This window comes from Dendrobates tinctorius, unplaced genomic scaffold (genome assembly GCF_039654945.1).
Source record: "Dendrobates tinctorius isolate UK_male_01 unplaced genomic scaffold, ASM3965494v1 ptg000157l, whole genome shotgun sequence".
Classification (NCBI taxonomy): Eukaryota; Metazoa; Chordata; class Amphibia; order Anura; family Dendrobatidae; genus Dendrobates; species Dendrobates tinctorius.
The window spans coordinates 10476697-10499645 of NW_027361824.1; the positions used below are offsets into that span (position 1 = coordinate 10476697).

At 49.4% G+C, this 22949-nt stretch overlaps 1 protein-coding gene across 1 annotated transcript; it reads right to left on the reverse strand.

The window, feature by feature from the left end:
- Positions 1 to 4827: 4827 nt before the first annotated feature.
- On the reverse strand, positions 4828 to 5796 carry LOC141051417 (odorant receptor 131-2-like). The gene has a single exon (XM_073548355.1). It carries the CDS (start codon positions 5764 to 5766, stop codon positions 4897 to 4899), a length of 870 nt encoding a protein of 289 aa, XP_073404456.1. The 5' UTR covers positions 5767 to 5796; the 3' UTR covers positions 4828 to 4896.
- Between the last annotated feature and the right edge of the window lie 17153 nt (positions 5797 to 22949).

Genomic DNA, 22949 nt, shown 5'->3' on the forward strand with positions numbered 1-22949 from the left:
GTCAAAAGTGACTCCATCTGACTCATAAGTGAGTGGTTGTGTCCTGGTTTTTGTCTGAATTGCAGTTTTTGAGAATCTACATGGAAACCCCGACGTAAGCGCTCAGCGGAGAGCACAGGATAAATGTAAACCTAGCCTGATTCTGATTTTAGGAGGTAGAAAGAACAAATAGACAGCAGTACAAGAAAGAATCATTCTTATTTTTATTTCCGTGGTTCACTGTGCAGTATTAGGCTACTTTTACACTTACTGCATTTTTTGAGGTCCGTTATTGTGGCCCGTTTTTGCGGGCCGTATTGCCGCATGTTTTGTGGTCTGCCGCAATAACAGGCCGCAAAAAAGTTTGCGGATTGACTTTTTTTTTACAATACTATGGAAATAGTATCTGAAAAAAACGGCGTTCCGCAAAACCGGAAGTGACGATGCACCACAAAAACAAACTTCCGTTTGTATTTGCGGCCCCATTGATTTACAATGGGGGGCCATGTTCGTATGCTGTATAAAAGATTGAGCAAACTCGATCTTTTATCACAGCCGCAAAAATAACCCTTATGGCCATACGGCACACGGCACACCGTGGAATTTTTGCGGGCTGATTTTGCGGCCCGCTAGAAATCTATTATGGCCGCAAAATCTGCCTGCAAAAACACAGTAAGTGTAAAAGCTGCCTAACTGATAAGGAGGATTTATTGTTCCGGTCGGTGTGATTATAGTGATACCTGATTTATATTTTTTTTAGCTTTTGCTTCTATCACATAGTAAAAATGCTTTTTTATAAAAAGCAGTTTTTTGTCACCGTATTCTGAGAGCTGTAACGCTTTTGTCACTTATCGAATAGAGTTGTACGAGGGCTTATTTTTTAAAGGACGAGTTGCAGATTTTTTTGGTTACCATTTTGGGGTACATTGTATTTTTTATCACTTTTTATTCAGATTTTTCAGGCACAGAATGAACAAAAACCAGCAATTCAGTTATTGATTTTTTGGAGGGGTGGGTTGCGCCATTCACCAAGTGGTAAAAGCGATAAATCCTCGCCCTGGCAACAGACACGGTGGAGGAGTGGGTCTTCTCCTTTATTCCAACTGCACCTTCAACCCAAACCCACCTCTTCCCTCCCTTATCCTCCCCTCTTTTAAAGTCCACTCTGTCCGCATCTACTCTCCCTCCAACCTCCAAGTGGCCGTCATATACCGACCTCCAGGCCCGACCACTGCCTTCATTGACCAATTCTCTACCTGGCTTCTTCATTTTCTTTCAACTGACACCCCCACTATCATCATGGGTGACTTCAACATCCCCACTGATACCCTTCAGTCAGCAGCCTCCAAACTCCTGTCCCTTACATCATCCTTTGGACTTACTCAGCGGTCCTCCACAGCCACCCACACAGACGGACATACATTAGACCTGGTCTTCACCCGTCTCTGCCCTCTTTCTAACTTCACCACCTCCCCTCTCCCTCTATCTGACCACCATCTACTCACTTTCTCATCCCTGTCCTCCTCACCTGGCACCCATGTCCAGCAACACGCGCACCCCTGCAGAAACCTTGCACACCTAGACACCCGCGCGCTCTCTGACTATTCTACCACTGGCATCCAAATCCTCACTCCATGACACAGACGATGCCACTGCTTTCTACAATGCCACTCTCGCATCAGCTATTGACGCGGTTGCCCCTCTCGTTCATGGCAGAATGCGACGTATCAACAGACAACCCTGGTCAAACAACACCACTAAAAAGCTCCGGCAAGCGTCCAGGATTGCAGAGCGGCGCTGGAAGAAAACAAATTCGCAAGATGACTTCACCACATTCAAATAGGCAACACTCGATTTCAAATCTGCCCTCACTTCTGCTAAACAGGCCTACTTCACAACCCTCGTATCTTCCCTATCTTACAACCCCAAACAGTTATTCAAAACTTTTAACTCCCTCCTCCTCCCACCACTGCCTCCTTCAACCTCCCTCATCTCTGCCGAGGACTTTGCCACACACTTCAAAAACAAGATTGACCAAACAAGGCACGTCTTCATCACTCAACCACCACAACCCCTTTGTATACCAGACCAGTGCCCAAACCCCATAACCTCACTCTCCAACATCACTGAAGGGGAGCTTAATCATCTCTTCTCCAAATCGCACCTCACAACCTGTGCACTCGACCCCATCCCACCTCCTCTCCAACCTCACCCACCACACTTATCCCGTCCCTAACCCACCTCTTCAACCTATCATTAACGTCCGGTACCTTCCCTTCTGCTTTCAAACATGCCACAATCACGCCTATCCTTAAAAGCCAACCCACAAACCAACCGCTATATCCAGCTATCGCCCAATATTGTTGCTCCCACTCGCTTCCAAACTCCTGGAACAGCACGTCCACGCTGAACTTTCCTCCCACCTATCATCTACCTTGCTCTTTGACAATCTACAATCTGGTTTCCGCCCCCATCACTCCACTGAGACAGCCCTGACCAAAATTACTAACGACCTACTTACAGCCAAATCAAATGGACAATACTCTATACTCCTGCTTCTAGACCTGTCCTCTGCATTCGACACAGTTGACCACTGCCTCCTACTACAGATCCTCTCCTCCTTCGGCATCAAAGGCCTTGCCCTATCCTGGATCTCCTCATACCTTTCAAATCGTACAATCAGCGTCTCCCACTCCCACACCACCTCCTCATCCCATCCTCTCTCTGTTAGAGTCCCCCAAGGCTCTGTTTTAGGACCCCTACTCTTCTCAATCTATACACTTGGTCTGGGGCAACTCATAAAGTCCCACGGATTCCACTACCACCTTTATTCTGATGACTCTCAGATCTACCTCTCTGGCCCAGACGTCACCTCTCTGCTGTCCAGAATCCCAGAGTGTCTATCAGCCATATCCTGCTTCTTCTCCTCTCGCTTCCTCAAGCTCAATGTGAACAAATCTGAACTCATCATCTTTCCTCCATCTCTCAGATCTTCCTTACCCGACCTAGCTATAACAATTAATCACATCACACTTTCCCCAGTACCGGAAGTCCGCTGCCTCAGACTAACCTTTGACTCTGCCCTGTCCTTCAAACCGCACATCCAAGCTCTTTCTACCTCCTGTCGCCTCCAGCTAAAAAATATTTCCAGAATCCGTCCTTTCCTCAACCCTCAGTCTACTAAAATGCTTGTGAATGCCCTCATCATCTCTCGCCTCGACTACTGCAACATCCTTTTCTGTGGTCTCCCTGCTAACACCCTTGCACCTCTCCAGTCCATCCTTAACTCTGCCGCCCGACTAATTCATCTCTCTCCTCGCTACTCCTCCGCTTCTCCCCTCTGCAAATCTCTTCACTGGCTCCCATTCCCTCAGCGTATCCAGTTCAAATTACTAATACTGACCTACAAGGCCATCTATAACCTGTCTCCCCCATATGTCTCTGAACTAATCTCCCGATACCTTCCCTCACGTAATCTCTGATCTTCCCAAGACCTCCTTCTCTCCTCCACACTTATTCGCTCCTCACCCAACCACCTCCAAGACTTCTCCCGAATAGCCCTTATTCTCTGGAATTCTTTGCCCCAACAAGTCCGACTATCAACCACATTTGCATCCTTCAGACGGAACATGAAAACCCACCTCTTCACGAAAGCCTACAGCCTGCAATGACCCCGCTACCTCCTTCTCTCTCACCACTACCGGTGATATCACCTCAACCAACACCAGAACTACTGCAACCCACCAACCTATTGTCTCCTTCCTCACCATCCTGTAGCATGTAAGCCCGAAAGGGCAGGGTCCTCTTCCCTCTGTATCAGTCTGTGATTGTTAGTTTGTTTACTGTAAGTGATATCTGTAATTTGTATGTAACCCCTTCTCATGTACAGCACCATGGAACCAATGGTGCTATATAAATTAATAATAATAATAATAATAATAATAATAAAACCGATTTGTTCATCAGCTCGACACCAGATTTACATTTTTTTATGCTTTTTTATGCTCTTTTTACACACGAAAACAATATTTTACAAAAATGAATTTGATTTTACATCATCCTATTCTGAGAGTTGTAACTTTTTTGTTTGTTTGCTGAATGATTCATGTTAAGGCTTGTTTTTTTGCGAGACAGTATTTGTGTGTGCTTTTTTGTGTGTTTTTTTACTTTTTTACATATTTTAATTTACTTTTTTTTTTTACACTTTTTCACTGTGGAACATGTATAATATTTACACTGTTCACTTGTCTCAGGTACAGCAGTGTATGAGATTGTCAGTATCTCACTGACTCAGCCTGTGAGATCTAGCTTATTGCTGGATCTCAGAGGCCACCTTACCCTGGGGACATCACATGACCTCAGGGTACCATGGTAACCATCAGGACCCTCGATTCTCATTGCGGGGTTCCGATGGTTACTAAGGGGGATCTGCCTTAAAATGGAGAGTGCTTCCATTTAAACAATGTAAATTGCGTGGTGTTTTAGAGACAATGTATATTTTGATACAGGTACAGAGTCAAACTATACAATATCACTAGTCCTTAATTGATAGCATCCTTTTCCCGCAGGAACCCTCTTGCACATACTTGCCAAAATTCCAGTTAAGTTTGGGAGGATTCAAGAAAAAGGTGAGTACTCCTTGATTTCTAAAACGGGAGGCAATAGTCTCAGGTGCCTCAGAAACCTCCTAGAACGTCCTGGAAAGTGAGGATGCTTCCTGACATGGTGTAGGGGTCAGACTGACTTCCATCAACAGCTTGACCTTCAGGTTAAGAGAAAGGGGCAAGGTCTGTATAATGAGGGTTTGCTACAAAACTACAATTTCCCCCACAAAACCGAGTTGGCAAGGATACACATCAGGGTTGTGATCCTCCTAAAAAATATTTGGGACAACTAGACTCAAATTCATGGATGGCCTCACATTTTTACAGACATTTGACACGCACTCTTATGACGTCCGTAGCCTAAAGCTTTGCAGATACATTTACGGAGAATTTCATCTCTAAGGCCATAAATTACCGGACTGATAAATCTGGGAAGGCAGGTAAGAGCAAAGAAATGCATAAACCGCACTAAATGCGCATCGTGTTTCATCTCTGCGACAGGTAGAGACAAAGAAGCAAAGCATAGAAGGAGCTGAAACGCGTGGAGGAGGACAGTTCGAGCTGCCTTGAAGGCAGAAGACTTCCCTGAGCTGATCTTTAAGGCCACCGCCATGATGTTGACATAAGTATATAGTATTATCAACACTCCCAAAGCTAGGCTAAGGATGAGCGTGATGGACTGAAGAGACTTTTGCATTTCAGTAATTTCAAATAAATCCACGTTACATTTGATATAAGAGGCAAAAAAATCCATGCGTACTGATGTCATGAGTGAAATGAAATCCGCAGCACTGGGGACCAGTCCGACCACCCAGATCACAATGGCGGTGGCTTTGCAACGTGGCCCCGTACACAGTTCAACATGTCGCAATGGGAAGCAAACAGATATGTAACGTTCCAGGGCCATGGCCATCAAGATGTACAGGGTCGCTCTAAATGTAGACGCTCCGAGTGTGATCAAGATGTAGCAGACGGGAACTAGAAAAGTTATAGCAAACACGGTGGCCAAAAGTAAGAGGAAACCCACCAGAAGATACAAAGTGTCATTGATAAGCATGTGGGCAAACAGGGTGTAACGAGCGCTGTCCCGAATATTGGGTGTGGTAACATAGATCTTCAACATGATGACCACGAGGTAGACGAAGACACCAAAGCAAAACACAGCTGGTGGTATCACGGACATATTCACAAAGGTCCAACTACTAACGGAATACGTAGAGTTTCCCGACCAAACATGTTCCTTGAAGAAGTCCTCCTGGAATAGAGTCATTTGGGCAGTTTGGTTTAATAGGTTATTAGTTGGTCAATCAAACATTTGTCATATTGTCAGAAGATAGGTTGGGGCAAAGAATTATGGTGTCCGACTCCTAGTTACCAGAATTATTACCTTATATCTGCACTTTTTCTTAAATTATGCCCCTAATCACACCTAACCTACTGGATTTATATCAAATTTTTCACAAATGACTCCATCATCAAGCCCCAAAAATGTAAAAGCTCCAGCCTTGAATTTAAAATAAATAATTTGCAATTTTTTTAATAATATCAGCTGAGGGGGAGGTGGCGCCATAGGTTATTGTCTACCCCACCAAAACCATTGATGCCTGTAGAGGCAATCTTTAATTAATTTTTCATACCTACATGACATATTATAGGGTATATTCTCAACAAACAGGTCTCATTAATAGAAAAAAAACTTTTATCATAAAACAGATTTTTGTGAGGCTAAAAGTTTTAAAAACAAATGAAAAAAAAAATTAAATTGTAAAATTTCAGAGGGGGTGGGTTACCCTCTCCTAAAAATAGAAAGCAAGTTGGTGAATAAACAATGCATGCCCAAAATGGAGTCAATGATAAATACAAGTTATAAAAAGGAAGAAATGCTGAACTCACCATTCTTAGTTTCACGTCCCATGTGGGGTCCAATGGAACTCCTGCCCAGCAGTAATATAGGAGAAATTTTGCCTAAAAAGCAGGAACTTCCACTTATAAAACAATATCATTTATTTCAAATTAGTTAAACCATTCTGCCGGCTCATGAAGTCGCCTCTGAATCTGATGCGTTTCCGGCATGTTCTCTTCCAAGGGTAATTCTTAGGGAGATATATTATCTCCTAATTTGTTCTCCAAATGGGAGAAACGCACCTGGATATCGCAAAAAAGGTTTTTGCACTTGAGACAAAAAATGCAGAATTTGTCCTTTCATTAAAAAAATGAAATCTATCGCCTTGCCGGATGGTACGGAATATGAGATAAGGACAATCATCACTTGTGATTCTGACCGTATCATTCATTGCCTGGAATGTACGAGGCGTCATTTATTCTACATCAGATGCACAACTAGGAAATTACAGCAGAGAATATCGGAACCTACATATAATATTACTAGATATAATAGTACATACTCAGGGGTGACAGAGCATGTCACAAATGTACAGAGAGCGAATGTCCAGAGTCTAACATGTTATGGGAGTGAGAAGGCGACCTGTCCGGAGACAGCGGAGATCGGCAGGAGTTTATAAGGAAATGGACTGGAACATTAGAAAGAATAGAAAACAACCGAACGGAATGAATTTCTAAATGCTACGATGCTCTTGTGTTAATGGTATATATGTATATGATAATGATTTGATATATTTTATACACCACTGTTTTCTGATTGGTGGATCATTATTTTGAATAGCTTCTGACATAGCACAGACAATATCTCTATGACTAAGGCCGGTCTAATATGCCGGAAACGCATCAGAGACGTCTTCATGAGCCGGCAGATTGGGTTTTAACTAATTTGAAAGAAAGAATATTGTTTTATAAGTGAAGTTCCTGCTTTTTTTGCCAAATTTTTTCCCGTACAGCTTTTGTGAAGTGGCTGCATGCAGCCGTACTTCACCAAGCACAATGCCGAGCGTCGGATGGAGTGGTGTAAAGCCGCCTCCACTGGACTCTGGAGGAGACGTGTTCTGTTTAGAGACCGATCACACTTTTCTATTTGCATCTGATGGAGGAGTCTGGGTTTGGTGACTCCAGGAGGACATTACCCCCTGACTGTTTGTGACCGCTGTACAGATGGTGGAGAAGGAAAACACTATGGGCTGTTATCAGGTGGCGGCCTCAGCCCCTTAATTTTAGTAAAGGGAAATCTTAATCTTCAGCACAAGACATTGAGGACAATCGTAATTTCAGCTTTGTGGAAACAGTTTGGAGAAGGCCCTTTTGTGTTCCCCATGACTGTTCCCAGTGCACAGGCACCAGATAAACATGGTTGGGAGGGTCTGATGGAAGAAGATGACCGGCCACCCAGAGACCGACCTCAAGCTAACTGTGTCCAAGACCGAGGTTCACCAAGGTAAATGGTGGTTAGAGCTATAAACGAGAGCAAACAACTCCCACAATAGATGAGGTGTAGCAATCACTGACTTACCATAGAAGAACTAGTGTTGCTCATAGATCAGCAAGTAATAAAAAAATACAGAAAAAAATTTGGATCTTGAAACCAATGGCAAAAATGTATAATTCACGAGTCGCTAATTTTGAGATGTCTTCAGTACTTTTAGATTTTCTTTATAAAGTAAGAAAGTATCCAGAAGAAACCATTCCCCATTGTAAGATCTCCACCCGGTTCGGGTTTTGTCCCATCCTCATAAATGATTCCATGCAGGAAGATTCTGAGATTTATACATCTGACATCTTCTCCCTTAAGAAATAGAAACTAATAGTGTTTTCTTGGAAATGTTTCTTCAGGTGAGAAACATCTCCCACATGGTGAGCACCGGCGCCAACATGTGTATCCTCGCGGAGAGCTCAATGCCAGGAGGCTTCTCACTTGTTTTGCCCATTTTACGCTTGACCAAGAAAATGATTCCCTAGTCCTCTGTGTAAAGATGAGCAAAACTTTGCTTTTTGTTTTACTGGTGATTTTATAAGATGTAAATGTTTAGTTAGGATATCACATATATGATATATATGATGATGGAGGCTGAAAAACTGTAATACTCAATAACGGCACAGAAAATACTGACAGACCCCGCAATATACATGGAGGACAGGTAGAAAGTGACAGACCCCGCACAATACATGGAAGACAGGTAGAAAGTGACAGACCCCGCACAATACATGGAGGACAGGTAGAGAGTGACAGACCCCGCACAATACATGGAGGACAGGTAGAAAGTGACAGACCCCGCACAATACATGGAGGACAGGTAGAGAGTGACAGACCCCGCACAATACATGGAGGACAGGTAGAGAGTGACAGACCCTGCACTATACATGGAGGACAGGTAGAGAGTGACAGACCCTGCTCTATACATGGAGGACAGGTAGAGAGTGACAGACCCTGCACTATACATGGAGGACAGGTAGAGAGTGACAGACCCCGCACTATACATGGAGGACAGGTAGAGAGTGACAGACCCTGCACTATACATGGAGGACAGGTAGAGAGTGACAGACCCTGCACTATACATGGAGGACAGGTAGAGAGTGACAGACCCCGCACTATACATGGAGGACAGGTAGACAGTGACAGACCCAGCACTACACATGGAGGACAGGTAGAGAGTGACAGACCCCGCACTATACATGGAGGACAGGTAGAGAGTGACAGACCCCGCACTATACATGGAGGACAGGTAGAGAGTGACAGACCCTGCACTATACATGGAGGACAGGTAGAGAGTGACAGACCCTGCACTATATATGGAGGACAGGTAGAGAGTGACAGACCCCGCACTATACATGGAGGACAGGTAGAGAGTGACAGACCCCGCACTATACATGGAGGACAGGTAGAGAGTGACAGACCCCGCACAATACATGGAGGACAGGTAGAGAGTGACAGACCCTGCATTATACATGGAGGACAGGTAGAGAGTGACAGACCCTGCACTATACATGGAGGACAGGTAGAGAGTGACAGACCCCGCACTATACATGGAGGACAGGTAGAGAGTGACAGACCCCGCACTATACATGGAGGACAGGTAGAGAGTGACAGACCCCGCACTATACATGGAGGACAGGTAGAGAGTGACAGACCCTGCACTATACATGGAGGACAGGTAGAGAGTGACAGATCCTGCACTATACATGGAGGACAGGTAGAGAGTGACAGACCCCGCACTATACATGGAGGACAGGTAGAGAGTGACAGACCCCGCACTATACATGGAGGACAGGTAGAGAGTGACAGACCCCGCACTATACATGGAGGACAGGTAGAGAGTGACAGACCCCGCACTATACATGGAGGACAGGTAGAGAGTGACAGACCCCGCACTATACATGGAGGACAGGTAGACAGTGACAGACCCTGCACTACACATGGAGGACAGGTAGAGAGTGACAGACCCTGCACTATACATGGAGGACAGGTAGAGAGTGACAGACCCCGCACTATACATGGAGGACAGGTAGAGAGTGACAGACACCGCACTATACATGGAGGACAGGTAGACAGTGACAGACCCTGCACTATACATGGAAGACAGGTAGACAGTGACAGACCCTGCACTACACATGGAGGACAGGTAGAGAGTGACAGACCCCGCACTACACATGGAGGACAGGTAGACAGTGACAGACCCTGCACTACACATGGAGGACAGGTAGAGAGTGACAGACCCTGCACTATACATGGAGGACAGGTAGAGAGTGACTGACCCTGCACTACACATGGAGGACAGGCAGAGAGTGACTGACCCTGCACTACACATGGAGGACAGGTAGAGAGTGACAGACCCCGCACTATACATGGAGGACAGGTAGACCGTGACAGACCCTGCACTATACATGGAGGACAGGTAGAGAGTGACAGACCCTGCACTATACATGGAGGACAGGTAGAGAGTGACAGACCCTGCACTATACATGGAGGACAGGTAGAGAGTGACAGACCCCGCACTATACATGGAGGACAGGGAGAGAGTGACAGACCCTGCACTATACATGGAGGACAGGTAGAGAGTGACAGACCCTGCACTATACATGGAGGACAGGCAGAGAGTGACAGACCCTGCACTATACATGGAGGACAGGTAGAGAGTGACAGACCCTGCACTATGACAGACCCCACACTACACATGGAGGACAGGTAGAGAGTGACAGACCCTGCACTATACATGGAGGACAGGTAGAGAGTGACAGACCCCGCACTACACATGGAGGACAGGTAGAGAGTGACAGATCCTGCACTATACATGGAGGACAGGTAGAGAGTGACAGACCCCGCACTACACATGGAGGACAGGTAGAGAGTGACAGACCCTGCACTATACATGGAGGACAGGTAGAGAGTGACAGATCCTACACTATACATGGAGGACAGGTAGAGAGTGACAGACCCTGCACTATACATGGAGGACAGGTAGAGAGTGACAGACCCCGCACTATACATGGAGGACAGGTAGAGAGTGACAGATCCTGCACTACACATGGAGGACAGGTAGAGAGCGACAGACCCCGCACTACATATGGAGGACAGGTAGAGAGTGTCAGACCCCACACTACACATGGAGGACAGGTAGAGAGTGACAGACCCTGCACTATACATGGAGGACAGGTAGAGAGTGACAGACCCTGCACTATACATGGAGGACAGGTAGAGAGTGACAGACCCTGCACTATACATGGAGGACAGGTAGAGAGTGACAGACCCTGCACTATACATGGAGGACAGGTAGAGAGTGACAGACCCTGCACTATACATGGAGGACAGGTAGAGAGTGACAGACCCCGCACTATACATGGAGGACAGGTAGAGAGTGACAGACCCCGCACTATACATGGAGGACAGGGAGAGAGTGACAGACCCCACACTACACATGGAGGACAGGTAGAGAGTGACAGACCCCGCACTATACATGGAGGACAGGGAGAGAGTGACAGACCCTGCACTATACATGGAGGACAGGTAGAGAGTGACAGACCCCGCACTATACATGGAGGACAGGTAGAGAGTGACAGACCCCGCACTATACATGGAGGACAGGTAGAGAGTGACAGACCCCGCACTATACATGGAGGACAGGTAGAGAGTGACAGACCCCGCACTATATATGGAGGACAGGTAGAGAGTGACAGACCCCACACTACACATGGAGGACAGGTAGAGAGCGACAGACCCTGCACTACACATGGAGGACAGGTAGAGAGCGACAGACCCCGCACTACACATGGAGGACAGGTAGAGAGCGACAGACCCCGCACTACACATGGAGGACAGGGAGAGAGTGACAGACCCCGCACTATACATGGAGCACAGGTAGAGAGTGACAGACCCCACACTACACATGGAGGACAGGTAGAGAGGACAGACCCCGCACTATACATGGAGGACAGGTAGAGAGTGACAGACCCCGCACTATATATGGAGGACAGGTAGAGAGTGACAGACCCCGCACTACACATGGAGGACAGGTAGAGAGTGACAGACCCCGCACTATACATGGAGGACAGGTAGAGAGCGACAGACCCCGCACTATACATGGAGGACAGGTAGAGAGCGACAGACCCCACACTACACATGGAGGACAGGGAGAGAGCGACAGACCCCGCACTATACATGGAGGACAGGGAGAGAGTGACAGACCCTGCACTATACATGGAGCACAGGTAGAGAGTAACAGACCCTGCACTATACATGGAGGACAGGTAGAGAGTGACAGACCCTGCACTATACATGGAGGACAGGTAGAGAGTGACAGACCCCGCACTACACATGGAGGACAGGTAGAGAGTGACAGACCCCGCACTACACATGGAGGACAGGTAGAGAGTGACAGACCCCATACTACACATGGAGGACAGGTAGAGAGTGACAGACCCTGCACTATACATGGAGGACAGGTAGAGAGTGACAGACCCTGCACTATACATGGAGGACAGGTAGAGAGTGACAGACCCCGCACTATACATGGAGCACAGGTAGAGAGTGACAGACCCTGCACTATACATGGAGGACAGGTAGAGAGTGACAGATCCTGCACTATACATGGAGGATAGCAGGCCCGGATTGGCAATATAACCAACCGGGCATTTTCCCGCTGGGCCGCTGTCACGTGGGCCGCGGGCGGCAGCGACCGATCATCTGTCCGCTTGCCAGCTGCTGCGGCCACTGTTGCTCCTGCCGCCGGCCCTCTGTGAGCATGGCGGTGATAGATTCAAGTTCCTCCCACACTGCAGGGAGATAAGCCGCCACGCCCCCCCACGCACCCCATCCTCGCCTTAGCATAAGACCCCCTCCCCCCGCAGCCACTCACAGCGTCGCACTCGCTTGCCTGCTGGCTCGGTTCGCAGGACCTGTGATGAGGTCACAGGAGGGGAGGAGTCAGGGGGTCACATGATCAGCAGGAGCCTTTGTTCAGACCCGCCCCCGATCATGTCACCCCTGACTCCGCCCCTCCTGTGACCTCATCACAGGTCCTGTGCTCTCAGCCTTGCCTCTACCGTCTGCAAGACTCTGCTTTGCTGTTGTCATGGTGCTGGTTGAGGTAAGTATGTGTGGGGTCAGGATTTACAGTGTAGATGTAGCAGAGCTGTGTGTGTACGAGGTGTACGGAGAGGAGCCGCGTGTGTACGAGGTGTACGGAGCGGAGCCGTGTGTGTACGAGGTGTACAGAGCGGAGCCCTGTGTGTACGAGGTGTACGGAGAGGAGCCACGTGTGTACGAGGTGTACGGAGCGGAGCCGTGTGTGTACGAGGTGGACGGAGCGGAGCCCTGTGTGTACGAGGTGTACGGAGAGGAGCCGTGTGTACGAGGTGTACGGAGCGGAGCCGCGTGTGTACGAGGTGTACGGAGAGGAGCCGCGCGTGTACGAGGTGTACGGAGAGGAGCCACGTGTACGAGGTGTACGGAGAGGAGCCGCGTGTGTACGAGGTGTACGGAGTGGAGCCGCGTGTACGAGGTGTACGGAGAGGAGCCGCGTGTGTACGAGGTGTACGGAGAGGAGCCGCGTGTGTACGAGGTGTACGGAGTGGAGCCGCGTGTACGAGGTGTACAGAGTGGAGCCGCGTGTACGAGGTGTACAGAGTGGAGCCGCGTGTACGAGGTGTACAGAGTGGAGCCGCGTGTACGAGGTGTACAGAGTGGAGCCGCGTGTACGAGGTGTACAGAGTGGAGCCGCGTGTACGAGGTGTACAGAGTGGAGCCGCGTGTGTACGAGGTGTACGGAGAGGAGCCGCGTGTGTACGAGGTGTACGGAGTGGAGCCATATGTGTACGGGATGTACGGAACGGAGCCAAATGTGTACAAAGCATACAAAGCGGGCTTTTCCCACGGACACAGGAGTACACGGCGGAGCCCCGAGGAGCATTTTAAAACACACACATGATGTTCCACCTGAAGTGATGTGCTGGAAGCTGGCCGGAAATGAGATAATTTCTTGAGGAGATTGTGACGGAACCAGCAATGCTTCAGATCCATCACCGTGTCCTCCTCCGACAGCGCAGACAGCAGGATCGCCTTGGAATCGGGGATGCAGGCCATGTGAGCGGATCATGATAGGTCCTGCACCGGGAGGCTCAGGTGGGCACTACAATGGGAGCCAGGCTGCTATAGTATCTTTGTAGAATCTTTCTTTATTTCTTTCTCTCTTTTTCTTTCTTTCTCTGTTCTTTCATTCTCTGTTCTGTCTTTCCCTCATTTTCTTTCTCTCTCTAATATTTCTTTCTTTCTCTCTGTTCTTTCTTTCTTTTCTTTACTTCTTTCTTTCTCTCTCTGTTCTTTCTCTGTCTCTCTCTGTTCTTTCTTTCTTTCCCCTCTTTCTTTCTCTCTCTGTTCTTTCTCTGTCTCTCACTGTTCTTTCTTTGTCTCTCACTGTTCTTTCTTTCTTTCCCCTTTCTTTCTCTCTGTTCTTTCTTCTTTCTCTCCGTGTTCTTTCTTTCTCTCTCTCTCTGTTTTCTCTCTTCCTTAGTGCCAGTCAGTGTGCCCATAATGCCAGCCACTGTGCCCTCAGTACCAGTCAGTGTGATCAGCAGTGCTGAATGGGTGCGATTAGGTGTGGACATGGGTGTGACTAGTTGTGAAATGGGCGTGACTGGGCGTGGCCAAAATTTGCAGCTGCGCGCGCCGCAGTCTTTGTCCATCTTTCCCTTCTTCAAAAGATGGGAGGTATGATAGGGGCGGCTATGACCAGGGGGTCTGGTTGCCCAATAGAGAGCAGTTCTGCCAGGAATTCTGTAATCATGCATACAAAAGGGGACAGAGATTTGGGAGGAGTACTGTACCTAAAAGCACTAAATAGGACTGAGCTGAGATGTTGGGCACAGCTGTGACTACATGTTATATAGTCGTGTTAATCTCCTTTCACTTCTTGTAAACTACAAGTGTACAAAGATATTATATAGTCACCATGTGACTAGTGGGCCTGTGTAACTTCAAATGCCAGGGCTGAATTTTAGTCCCAGTCCGGCCCTGGAGGACAGGTAGAGAGTGACAGACCCGGCACTATACATGGAGGACAGGTAGAGAGTGACAGACCCTGCACTATACATGGAGGACAGGTAGAGAGTGACAGATCCTGCACTATACATGGAGGACAGGTAGAGAGTGACAGACCCCGCACTACACATGGAGGACAGGTAGAGAGTGACAGACCCTGCACTATACATGGAGGACAGGTAGAGAGTGACAGACACCGCACTATACATGGAGGACAGGTAGACAGTGACAGACCCTGCACTACACATGGAGCACAGGTAGAGAGTGACAGACCCCGCACTACACATGGAGGACAGGTAGAGAGTGACAGACCCTGCACTACACATGGAGGACAGGTAGAGAGTGACAGACCCTGCACTATACATGGAGGACAGGTAGAGAGTGACTGACCCTGCACTACACATGGAGGACAGGTAGAGAGTGACAGACCCCGCACTATACATGGAGGATAGGTAGAGAGTGACAGACACCGCACTATACATGGAGGACAGGTAGACCGTGACAGACCCTGCACTATACATGGAGGACAGGTAGAGAGTGACAGACCCCGCACTATACATGGAGGACAGGGAGAGAGTGACAGACCCTGCACTATACATGGAGGACAGGTAGAGAGTGACAGACCCTGCACTATACATGGAGGACAGGCAGAGAGTGACAGACCCTGCACTATACATGGAGGACAGGTAGAGAGTGACAGACCCTGCACTATGACAGACCCCACACTACACATGGAGGACAGGTAGAGAGTGACAGACCCTGCACTATACATGGAGGACAGGTAGAGAGTGACAGACCCTGTACTATACATGGAGGACAGGTAGAGAGTGACAGACCCTGCACTATACATGGAGGACAGGGAGAGAGTGACAGACCCTGCACTATACATGGAGGACAGGTAGAGAGTGACAGACCCCACACTATACATGGATGGGTGCGATTAGGTGTGGACATGGGTGTGACTAGTTGTGAAATGGGCGTGACTGGGCGTGGCCAAAATTTGCAGCTGCGCGCGCCGCAGTCTTTGTCCATCTTTCCCTTCTTCAAAAGATGGGAGGTATGATAGGGGCGGCTATGACCAGGGGGTCTGGTTGCCCAATAGAGAGCAGTTCTGCCAGGAATTCTGTAATCATGCATACAAAAGGGGACAGAGATTTGGGAGGAGTACTGTACCTAAAAGCACTAAATAGGACTGAGCTGAGATGTTGGGCACAGCTGTGACTACATGTTATATAGTCGTGTTAATCTCCTTTCACTTCTTGTAAACTACAAGTGTACAAAGATATTATATAGTCACCATGTGACTAGTGGGCCTGTGTAACTTCAAATGCCAGGGCTGAATTTTAGTCCCAGTCCGGCCCTGGAGGACAGGTAGAGAGTGACAGACCCCGCACTATACATGGAGGACAGGTAGAGAGTGACAGACCCTGCACTATACATGGAGGACAGGTAGAGAGTGACAGATCCTGCACTATACATGGAGGACAGGTAGAGAGTGACAGACCCCGCACTACACATGGAGGACAGGTAGAGAGTGACAGACCCTGCACTATACATGGAGGACAGGTAGAGAGTGACAGACACCGCACTATACATGGAGGACAGGTAGACAGTGACAGACCCTGCACTACACATGGAGCACAGGTAGAGAGTGACAGACCCCGCACTACACATGGAGGACAGGTAGAGAGTGACAGACCCTGCACTACACATGGAGGACAGGTAGAGAGTGACAGACCCTGCACTATACATGGAGGACAGGTAGAGAGTGACTGACCCTGCACTACACATGGAGGACAGGTAGAGAGTGACAGACCCCGCACTATACATGGAGGATAGGTAGAGAGTGACAGACACCGCACTATACATGGAGGACAGGTAGACCGTGACAGACCCTGCACTATACATGGAGGACAGGTAGAGAGTGACAGACCCCGCACTATACATGGAGGACAGGGAGAGAGTGACAGACCCTGCACTATACATGGAGGACAGGTAGAGAGTGACAGACCCTGCACTATACATGGAGGACAGGCAGAGAGTGACAGACCCTGCACTATACATGGAGGACAGGTAGAGAGTGACAGACCCTGCACTATGACAGACCCCACACTACACATGGAGGACAGGTAGAGAGTGACAGACCCTGCACTATACATGGAGGACAGGTAGAGAGTGACAGACCCTGTACTATACATGGAGGACAGGTAGAGAGTGACAGACCCTGCACTATACATGGAGGACAGGGAGAGAGTGACAGACCCTGCACTATACATGGAGGACAGGTAGAGAGTGACAGACCCTGCACTATACATGGAGGACAGGTAGAGAGTGACAGACCCCGCACTATACATGGAGGACAGGTAGAGAGTGACAGACCCCGCACTATACATGGAGGACAGGTAGAGAGTGTCAGACCCCACACTATACATGGAGGACAGGTAGAGAGTGTCAGACCCCACACTATACATGGCGGACAGGTAGAGAGCGACAGACCCTGCACTACACATGGAGGACAGGTAGAGAGTGACAGATCCTGCACTATACGTGGAGGACAGGTAGAGAGTGACAGATCCTGCACTATACATGGAGGACAGGTAGAGAGTGACAGACCCCGCACTACACATGGAGGACAGGTAGAGAGTGACAGACCCTGCACTATACATGGAGGACAGGTAGAGAGTGACAGACCCTGCACTACACATGGAGGACAGGTAGAGAGTGACAGATCCTGCACTATACATGGAGGACAGGTAGAGAGTGACAGATCCTGCACTATACATGGAGGACAGGTAGAGAGTGACAGATCCTGCACTATACATGGAGGACAGGTAGAGAGTGACAGACCCCGCACTACACATGGAGGACAGGTAGAGAGTGACAGACCCTGCACTATACATGGAGGACAGGTAGAGAGTGACAGATCCTGCACTATACATGGAGGACAGGTAGAGAGTGACAGATCCTGCACTATATATGGAGGACAGGTAGAGAGTGACAGATCCTGCACTATACATGGAGGACAGGTAGAGAGTGACAGACCCCGCACTACACATGGAGGACAGGTAGAGAGTGACAGATCCTGCACTATACATGGAGGACAGGTAGAGAGTGACAGACCCCGCACTACACATGGAGGACAGGTAGAGAGTGACAGACCCTGCACTATACATGGAGGACAGGTAGAGAGTGACAGATCCTGCACTATACATGGAGGACAGGTAGAGAGTGACAGACCCTGCACTATACATGGAGGACAGGTAGAGAGTGACAGACCCCGCACTATACATGGAGGACAGGTAGAGAGTGACAGATCCTGCACTACACATGGAGGACAGGTAGAGAGCGACAGACCCCGCACTACATATGGAGGACAGGTAGAGAGTGTCAGACCCCACACTACACATGGAGGACAGGTAGAGAGTGACAGACCCTGCACTATACATGGAGGACAGGTAGAGAGTGACAGACCCTGCACTATACATGGAGGACAGGTAGAGAGTGACAGACCCTGCACTATACATGGAGGACAGGTAGAGAGTGACAGACCCTGCACTATACATGGAGGACAGGTAGAGAGTGACAGACCCTGCACTATACATGGAGGACAGGTAGAGAGTGACAGACCCCGCACTATACATGGAGGACAGGTAGAGAGTGACAGACCCCGCACTATACATGGAGGACAGGGAGAGAGTGACAGACCCCACACTACACATGGAGGACAGGTAGAGAGTGACAGACCCCGCACTATACATGGAGGACAGGGAGAGAGTGACAGACCCCGCACTATACATGGAGGACAGGTAGAGAGTGACAGACCCCGCACTATACATGGAGGACAGGTAGAGAGTGACAGACCCCGCACTATACATGGAGGACAGGTAGAGAGTGACAGACCCCGCACTATACATGGAGGACAGGTAGAGAGTGACAGACCCCGCACTATATATGGAGGACAGGTAGAGAGTGACAGACCCCACACTACACATGGAGGACAGGTAGAGAGCGACAGACCCTGCACTACACATGGAGGACAGGTAGAGAGCGACAGACCCCGCACTACACATGGAGGACAGGTAGAGAGCGACAGACCCCGCACTACACATGGAGGACAGGGAGAGAGTGACAGACCCCGCACTATACATGGAGCACAGGTAGAGAGTGACAGACCCCACACTACACATGGAGGACAGGTAGAGAGGACAGACCCCGCACTATACATGGAGGACAGGTAGAGAGTGACAGATCCCGCACTATATATGGAGGACAGGTAGAGAGTGACAGACCCCGCACTACACATGGAGGACAGGTAGAGAGTGACAGACCCCGCACTATACATGGAGGACAGGTAGAGAGCGACAGACCCCGCACTATACATGGAGGACAGGTAGAGAGCGACAGACCCCACACTACACATGGAGGACAGGGAGAGAGCGACAGACCCCGCACTATACATGGAGGACAGGGAGAGAGTGACAGACCCTGCACTATACATGGAGCACAGGTAGAGAGTAACAGACCCTGCACTATACATGGAGGACAGGTAGAGAGTGACAGACCCTGCACTATACATGGAGGACAGGTAGAGAGTGACAGACCCCGCACTACACATGGAGGACAGGTAGAGAGTGACAGACCCCGCACTACACATGGAGGACAGGTAGAGAGTGACAGACCCCATACTACACATGGAGGACAGGTAGAGAGTGACAGACCCTGCACTATACATGGAGGACAGGTAGAGAGTGACAGACCCTGCACTATACATGGAGGACAGGTAGAGAGTGACAGACCCCGCACTATACATGGAGCACAGGTAGAGAGTGACAGACCCTGCACTATACATGGAGGACAGGTAGAGAGTGACAGATCCTGCACTATACATGGAGGATAGCAGGCCCGGATTGGCAATATAACCAACCGGGCATTTTCCCGCTGGGCCGCTGTCACGTGGGCCGCGGGCGGCAGCGACCGATCATCTGTCCGCTTGCCAGCTGCTGCGGCCACTGTTGCTCCTGCCGCCGACCCTCTGTGAGCATGGCGGTGATAGATTCAAGTTCCTCCCACACTGCAGGGAGATAAGCCGCCACGCCCCCCCACGCACCCCATCCTCGCCTTAGCATAAGACCCCCTCCCCCCGCAGCCACTCACAGCGTCGCACTCGCTTGCCTGCTGGCTCGGTTCGCAGGACCTGTGATGAGGTCACAGGAGGGGAGGAGTCAGGGGGTCACATGATCAGCAGGAGCCTTTGTTCAGACCCGCCCCCGATCATGTCACCCCTGACTCCGCCCCTCCTGTGACCTCATCACAGGTCCTGTGCTCTCAGCCTTGCCTCTACCGTCTGCAAGACTCTGCTTTGCTGTTGTCATGGTGCTGGTTGAGGTAAGTATGTGTGGGGTCAGGATTTACAGTGTAGATGTAGCAGAGCTGTGTGTGTACGAGGTGTACGGAGAGGAGCCGCGTGTGTACGAGGTGTACGGAGCGGAGCCGTGTGTGTACGAGGTGTACAGAGCGGAGCCCTGTGTGTACGAGGTGTACGGAGAGGAGCCACGTGTGTACGAGGTGTACGGAGCGGAGCCGTGTGTGTACGAGGTGGACGGAGCGGAGCCCTGTGTGTACGAGGTGTACGGAGAGGAGCCGTGTGTACGAGGTGTACAGAGCGGAGCCGCGTGTGTACGAGGTGTACGGAGAGGAGCCGCGTGTGTACGAGGTGTACGGAGAGGAGCCACGTGTACGAGGTGTACGGAGAGGAGCCGCGTGTGTACGAGGTGTACGGAGTGGAGCCGCGTGTGTACGAGGTGTACGGAGAGGAGCCGCGTGTGTACGAGGTGTACGGAGAGGAGCCGCGTGTGTACGAGGTGTACGGAGTGGAGCCGCGTGTACGAGGTGTACAGAGTGGAGCCGCGTGTACGAGGTGTACAGAGTGGAGCCGCGTGTGTACGAGGTGTACGGAGAGGAGCCGCGTGTGTACGAGGTGTACGGAGTGGAGCCATATGTGTACGGGATGTACGGAACGGAGCCAAGTGTGTACAAAGCATACAAAGCGGGCTTTTCCCACGGACACAGGAGTACACGGCGGAGCCCCGAGGAGCATTTTAAAACACACACATGATGTTCCACCTGAAGTGATGTGCTGGAAGCTGGCCGGAAATGAGATAATTTCTTGAGGAGATTGTGACGGAACCAGCAATGCTTCAGATCCATCACCGTGTCCTCCTCCGACAGCGCAGACAGCAGGATCGCCTTGGAATCGGGGATGCAGGCCATGTGAGCGGATCATGATAGGTCCTGCACCGGGAGGCTCAGGTGGGCACTACAATGGGAGCCAGGCTGCTATAGTATCTTTGTAGAATCTTTCTTTATTTCTTTCTCTCTTTTTCTTTCTTTCTCTGTTCTTTCATTCTCTGTTCTGTCTTTCCCTCATTTTCTTTCTCTTTCTGTTCTTTCTTTCTCTCTCTAATCTTTCTTTTTTCTCTCTCTGTTCTTTCTTTCTTTTTCTTTCCTCTCCTTCTCTCTGTTCTTTCTTTCTTTTCTTTACTTCTTTCTTTCTCTCTCTGTTCTTTCTCTGTCTCTCTCTGTTCTTTCTTTCTTTCCCCTCTTTCTTTCTCTCTCTGTTCTTTCTCTGTCTCTCACTGTTCTTTCTTTGTCTCTCACTGTTCTTTCTTTCTTTCCCCTTTCTTTCTCTCTGTTCTTTCTTCTTTCTCTCCGTGTTCTTTCTTTCTCTCTCTCTCTGTTTTCTCTCTTCCTTAGTGCCAGTCAGTGTGCCCATAATGCCAGCCACTGTGCCCTCAGTACCAGTCAGTGTGATCAGCAGTGCTGAATGGGTGCGATTAGGTGTGGACATGGGTGTGACTAGTTGTGAAATGGGCGTGACTGGGCGTGGCCAAAATTTGCAGCTGCGCGCGCCGCAGTCTTTGTCCATCTTTCCCTTCTTCAAAAGATGGGAGGTATGATAGGGGCGGCTATGACCAGGGGGTCTGGTTGCCCAATAGAGAGCAGTTCTGCCAGGAATTCTGTAATCATGCATACAAAAGGGGACAGAGATTTGGGAGGAGTACTGTACCTAAAAGCACTAAATAGGACTGAGCTGAGATGTTGGGCACAGCTGTGACTACATGTTATATAGTCGTGTTAATCTCCTTTCACTTCTTGTAAACTACAAGTGTACAAAGATATTATATAGTCACCATGTGACTAGTGGGCCTGTGTAACTTCAAATGCCAGGGCTGAATTTTAGTCCCAGTCCGGCCCTGGAGGACAGGTAGAGAGTGACAGACCCCGCACTATACATGGAGGACAGGTAGAGAGTGACAGACCCTGCACTATACATGGAGGACAGGTAGAGAGTGACAGATCCTGCACTATACATGGAGGACAGGTAGAGAGTGACAGACCCCGCACTACACATGGAGGACAGGTAGAGAGTGACAGACCCTGCACTATACATGGAGGACAGGTAGAGAGTGACAGACACCGCACTATACATGGAGGACAGGTAGACAGTGACAGACCCTGCACTACACATGGAGCACAGGTAGAGAGTGACAGACCCCGCACTACACATGGAGGACAGGTAGAGAGTGACAGACCCTGCACTACACATGGAGGACAGGTAGAGAGTGACAGACCCTGCACTATACATGGAGGACAGGTAGAGAGTGACTGACCCTGCACTACACATGGAGGACAGGTAGAGAGTGACAGACCCCGCACTATACATGGAGGATAGGTAGAGAGTGACAGACACCGCACTATACATGGAGGACAGGTAGACCGTGACAGACCCTGCACTATACATGGAGGACAGGTAGAGAGTGACAGACCCCGCACTATACATGGAGGACAGGGAGAGAGTGACAGACCCTGCACTATACATGGAGGACAGGTAGAGAGTGACAGACCCTGCACTATACATGGAGGACAGG